The 6364-nt window shown below is 38.8% G+C and overlaps 1 protein-coding gene across 1 annotated transcript in view; it reads left to right on the top strand.

Annotated features, from left to right (window-relative positions):
* Nucleotides 1-1292: 1292 nt before the first annotated feature.
* Anp32b (acidic nuclear phosphoprotein 32 family member B) overlaps nucleotides 1293-6364 on the top strand; it is a 16150-nt gene continuing 11078 nt past the window's right edge. Inside the window, exons 1-2 of the mRNA XM_048783317.1 lie at nucleotides 1293-1355; nucleotides 2271-2420. Coding sequence (XP_048639274.1) covers nucleotides 1308-1355; nucleotides 2271-2420 — 198 coding nt within the window. The 5' untranslated portion in view covers nucleotides 1293-1307. The remainder of the gene's footprint in view (nucleotides 1356-2270; nucleotides 2421-6364) is intronic.

Below are 6364 nucleotides of genomic sequence, written 5' to 3'. Positions count from 1 at the left end.
TTTTTCATCCTTTTTTTCCCCCTTTATTTTTACCCAGTAACTTCTTATGCCATATTTTAGCCCTTTTGGGCTACTATAATAAATGACTTAGACTGGATAACTTGTAAATGATAGAAATTTTATTGCTTACAGTTCTGGAGTCTGGGAAATTAGGATCTAGGCCCATGGGATTCATTGTAGAAAGGGCCTTTTAGCCAACACACTGGCACATGCTTGTAATCCCAGTGATTGAGGAAGCTGAGGCAGGAGGATCACAAGTTCAAAGCCAGCCTCAGAAGATTAGTGAACCCTATGCAACTTAGTGTGACTCTATCTCAAAATAATTAAAAGGGCTGGAGATGTGGCTCAGTGGTTAAGCGCCACTGGGTTCAGTCCTAGTACCAAAAAAAAAAGCCCCACCTCTTAATATTATAACTGTGGGTATTTAGGTTTCAACATGAATTTTTGGTGAACACCAGAATTCAAACTACATTTATGTTATAAACTTTTCCAGGTGTTTGAAACTACTGCTTTAGCTTTGAGTAACACTTCTAACAGGGTCTCCCAAAGTTCCTGAGGGCAGATTCCAATTTGTTGATCCCTCTGTCATCCTCCAGTAGCTGGGAATATATGCATGTGCCATCACACCTGGCTGCCCCCTTAATACATATAGATAGTACAAATAAAGTGAACAGAGGTCCCCGACATTCCACCCATGCCCTTTCCCTAAAGGTTATTTTCTGAGCATTTCTGTGCTAGGCTGTGACAGCTGCATGAGGTGTAGGTATTATCTCTATAGAAAACTAAGGCACAAAGAAGTTAAGTGACTTGCCCAGAGTCATACAGGTTCCAGGGGCAGAACCAGGATTTGACCCCAGGTATTTATCTCCAGAGCCCAACTTTAGTCACAGTTGACCTTGAATTTTCAGGTGTCCTGATTCTTTGTCAGAAAACAGAAGAATGCAAAAGTATCTAAAGTGGAAGGAAGGAAAGGAAGAAGTAAAAATTACAATAGGCCTGTGTGTATCCTGAAACCAAGAATTCTGAAGAGGAAGTAGCCAGGGTAGTAAGTGGCCAGGCCTTTATGGTGATGTGGGAATTGCTGACTCTTAATCTGTTTCCTTTGTAAATGAGTGGAATGAAGTGCTTGTACAAAGAATAACAAAAGAGTAAGTACTCCATAACTGATAGCAATTAATAGAATAGAGTAGCAGCCTTAGATTTTGTATGGGAGGATAAAGATATTGTTCTTTGCTCCTGTTCTCTTTAGATTCTCAGCATCTCTTCCATGTGCATGCTTGTTTAATGCTATTGAACATAGTAGATTCATGCAAGAATGCCTTTGTGGGGCAGTTAAAACTGTAATTTGCATCACTGTAAGTAGACCAAAGGGTGTTAAAGTTGCAAGTTTCAGAGTCAGCCCTAAAGCAAGAATAGCAATGGGGATTATCAGAGTAAATCTACACAGACTATTGAATAATTAATATTCAAATCATCAGCTATGATACCCTTAAATGGATTTGAATTCTGAGAAAAGGAGAATTTAAGGCCTGGAAAAGGGAATCTGCCCGAGAAAAATCTTCCTCACTTGTAACTCAGATGATATTTTTACTTGGAATTCAGGACTCTTCTACCTTGATGCCTTCCAGCACCGAGATAATGTTGGTAAAGATTAGTAAGTCCAGAGTTGGAAGCATGCTAGTGAAGAAACCTTTAGACATAGCTTGTTAGTGATCTTGATAGAACAGTAAAGCCTCTCCTCTTTTCCTGTGGTTGAGTCAGGCCAAAAGGGAGAGATTGCCTCTGCACTTGCACTTGGATAGACCTCCCACCACCTCCACCATTGAACGCAGACTTGGGGAAAGGAGTTAGTGAGACATACTTTCTTCACTTAATTGAGAGCTGGAATTTCTATTTCTAAAAATTGGAGAGTAAATCATTAGACCATGGAATAACATTCCATCTTTGAACTTAGTAGTATATTACTTCTGATGATCTAAGGATTTTTCAGTTATTTATAACTGTGATCTTGGTCTAATAAAATGCTGCTCTAACATGTGTTTTTGTTTTTGTTTTTTTGTATTGGGGATTGAACCAGGGGCACTTAATCACTGACACTGAACCACAAAGGCATGGTTTCATTAAGTTGCTTAGGGCCTCCCAAGTTGCTGAAATTACAGGCATATGTGGGTGTGTTTTTGAGGGGCATTTATTGTTGGGGTTTTTTGTTTGTTCTTTGTTATTTTCTATATGTTCTTGAAGGCTTGTCCCTCTCCTTTTGTCATTCACAGGTTCGAGAACTTGTCTTGGACAATTGCAAATCAAATGATGGAAAAATTGAGGGCTTAACTGCTGAATTTGTGAACTTGGAGTTCCTCAGTTTAATAAATGTAGGCTTGATTTCAGTTTCAAATCTCCCCAAGCTACCTAAATTGAAAAAGGTAAGTATTTTTTCTTTGATACAGGTAAGAGAGAACCAATTAGGAAGGGGAAAATGTATGATTTTTGCCTATAAGGAAGCAGTACAGCAGAAAGCACATGGCCTTTGGAACTGGGTATATATAGTGTTTGGTTCCAGCTCTGTCACTTCCTTGATGGGTGATCTTCTGCTGGTTCCTTTATCTCCCAGGCTGTTTCCTTAACTGGAATCTGGGATACCATTTGATCTTGCAGAATTGCAGTGATATTTGGAGGTTGTCTGTGTTGGATGTTTAATAAATAGTAGTTATAAAGAATTGTTTTATAAATAATTTATTGTTGAGTTTTTTATAACGTTAATTAGGTTTTCTTCTTAGTATGCTCTGGTTAAAAGAACCACAGTGCCTCCCATTCTTGATATTATATGTCTGTTGATTAAGGGTGAGCTTAAATAAAATTTACAGACTTTATAGTAATTTATGGTAATTCAAGCCATTATGTGAATCTTCATGACTAGCAAGTTTGAAGTGTGTTGATTGATAAGAATTACTTCCCTATCCTAGTTGATGGCTCATTCATCATTTGTACTCTTATTAATGCACTTGTCTACCCTCCTCCAGTTCTATCCCCTTATAAGCTCAGCAACCTGCTTAGAAAGGGACAGCAGTTTGCTTAACACTTCCCACAGAAGTGGTTAGAGCCAAAATTAGAACCCATACCTCCTAATCTAGTACCCTTTCCATTAAAAGCAAAAGATGTATGGTTATGTAAAGTTTTGCAGAATTCACCACTGTTCCAGTATTCACTTTATTAGAGAACTTATGTTGAACTTTTATTTTAAACAAAGGAACACATAAATGAAATTTTTTAAGAGGCTGGGGCAAGGAGAATCAATCACAGGTTTGAAGCCAGCCTTAGCAACTTAGTGGGGGCCCTGAGCAACTTAGCATGACCCTGTCTCAAGGTAAAAAAAAATAAAAAGGTCTGGGGATGTAGCTTAGTTATGAAGCATCCCTAGGTTCAATTTCTAGCATTTAAAAAAAAAAAAAAGGGCTGGGATGTAGCTCAGTGGCAAAGCGTCTGCCTTGCATTCGCAAAGCCCTGGGTTCGACCCCCAGTTCCAAAAAAAAAAAAACAAAAAAAAGAACCCCACCAAAAAAAAATAAGATTTAAAAAAAAAAAACCCTTTTCCATCCTGAACTAAAAAATCATGGTTTGGGCTGGGGATGTGGCTCAAGCGGTAGCACGCTCGCCTGGCATGCGTGCAGCCCGGGTTCGATCCTCAGCACCACATACAAACAAAGATGTTGTGTCCGCCGAAAACTAAAATAAATAAATAAATATTAAAAAAAAAAAATCCCCTGTTCCTGCTGATGGGCAGAATCACAATAAAAAAAAAAGAAATTTTATAATCATTTTTAGATAAAGGACACATAGGCTATTTGGGTTGTGGTTAACTACATGAATTTAAAACACTAAAATATGTGCCCCTTCCCCATCTTATTTTCTTTGCTTGTTAGACGTCAGGTAATACAAGTTTAGTCAGTCCTTGTGAGTTCTACTGCAGAGATTCAAGTATAATCCTGTTGCATTTGCATTTGTCAGAGACACTGGAAACACAGCCTACTTAAACTTTTGTTTAGCATAACCTTGATGCCAGTAGATTGTTAGTGTGTTTTATATTCTGTTATGTTTTCTTGGCACCCTGCTAAGTTTTCCCGAATTACTATTACTGTGTATTGTCAGGTATATTTAGAAAGTCAGCCTCCCAGTAGTTATTAAATCTTTCTGAGATTTTTAAATATCAGTCACTTGTGGACAATGAGTGGGACTCTTACTTAAAGGCAGTTTGAATGTCCTCATAGCTAGTAGTGGTTCTAGAGCACAGACTATTATAACAAGAAAAAGCACTAAGAAAAATAAGTCACAAATTTCTTAGATTTACACATTTATTTCATTTCAAAATAAATATGCTAATAAATCCTGTGGTAGATCACCTTGTTACCCTAGTTCGTAAGATGTTCATGTTGGAAAGATGTGTGACTATTACCTGAATGTAATATTTTGACCACATGTCCTAAACACACACCAAGACAAGTGATCTCAGTTTGTATTTTGCTTTTTAAAAAATCAATAAAGCTAACAATAGTATTATAGACATGCATGCGTGTGTGTGTGTGTGTGTGTGTGTGAGAGAGAGAGAGAGATACATACATACTAGGGATAGAACTTGGGGCCTCATGCATGTTAGGCAAGTGCTCTTTGTTGAGGTACATCTTCAACCTTTTTTTGAATTTTGAGACAGGGTCTCTTAACTTACCTAGGCTCACCTCGACTTGCAGTCCTCCTGACTCAACTCTCTTAAATAGCTGGAATATCAGGCATGTGTCACTATGCCCAGCTAGACTGATATTTTAAATCCTAGACCATGGCTAGATTTTAAAAAATTTATCTATTTTGCATCATGTAGTATATTCCATTGCATACCAAAGACTTCGTTACATGAAGTTTTTCATACATAGCACGTGGAGTACAGTAGCTTAATGGGGAGGGCATAGATTCTTAGGAAGCTAGCCTACCTGACTTTGAATCATGGGCCCACCATTGTAATAGCTGTGTGATTTTTATTAAGGCCAGTTACATTTTTGTGGTTAATTTTACCTATCTGTAAGTGGGAGTAATAATTCTACCTACCCCTTAGGGTTGTTGAGATCAAATGAAGTTAATCTGTGTTTAGTGCTTTGAACAGTGCTAGGCACCTGTGTGTACTATGTATGGGAAATAGAGAATTGGAACTAGCTTTGTGCTTGAGTTTTTTTCATCTGTAAGAGGAAGAGCTTGGATGATGTTCTCCACAGTACCTTCCAGGCTCCAGTTACTTGTACTCTAAGACGCTAATCCTCCTTGGTGAATTCTTACTCCTTCATGGGCACGCCATTTGCATGTGATGCTTGACCTGCAGCTAAGAAATTAGAGTAGGTTCTTGTAAAGGCAGTGCCAGGGTTATGCAAGGTTATGCAAGAACTGGCCTTAAGGGAGCTGGTTTCATAAACTCAGGCTTTTTCACTTTTCTGCCTTTCTTTCTCTTCTTGGTGCTGGGAATTGAACCTAGGGCCTCAAGCTTGGTAAACATACACCATACCACTGAGCTCTACCCCAGGCCCCTGCCTCACTCTTTCCTAATGTTTTGGAGCTTTTCTTTTTTTTTTTTTTTTCCTTTTGCTGTGCTGGCAGTTGAGTGGCTGAGCTATATCCCTAGCTTTTTGAGACAGTGTCTGCTAAATTGCTGCTGGCCTCAAACTTACCATCCTCCTGCCTCAGCCTCCAGAGTAGCTGAGTTGATAGGTATGTGCCACTGTGCCCAGCATCTTAGAGTTTCTTTATGGGCTCATTTTTGGGGCCTGTCCCAGTGTCTTCCACAATGTGGTTAGTATTGTCTAGAACCAGGTTGTTTCAAATAGGCATTGCAAACTTTCCTTGGCACACAAATAAACTGCTCAGAATGCATGGAACATTTACCCTTCCTGCTGGCAGGTATAGAGTATTACAACTTATAGAATTCTAATTATTTTGATCCATTTTTTATGCTAGAGCATGTATTCATTGATGTTGGAGGTTAATTCTTAAGCAAACTGTTATTAGTAGTTTATGAAGAAACAGCATTTCTCACCTTGTCTTGTTACCTACCTCAACACCAAATGTTGCTGGGATCTGGGAACTACTTATTTGGATTTAAACAAGATAAACGTATGCCTTAATAGAAATAAGGGTTGGTTGTTTTTGATGAGCCAGGTGCAGTGTCATACAACTGTAACCCCAACTACTCAGGAAGTTGAGGCAGGTGAATTGCAAGTTTGAGGTCAATCTCGGCAATTTTAAGAGGGCTGGAGATGTAGCTTAGTGCTTACCTAGCATGTATAAGGCCCTGGGTTCAACCTCCAGTACCACACTGCTCAATACCCTCCCA

This window comes from Marmota marmota, unplaced genomic scaffold (assembly GCF_001458135.2).
Source record: "Marmota marmota marmota unplaced genomic scaffold, marMar, whole genome shotgun sequence".
Lineage (NCBI taxonomy): Eukaryota > Metazoa > Chordata > Mammalia > Rodentia > Sciuridae > Marmota > Marmota marmota.
Note: the sequence above shows the minus strand (reverse complement) of the source record. Positions and strands in the feature narration are given on the sequence as shown.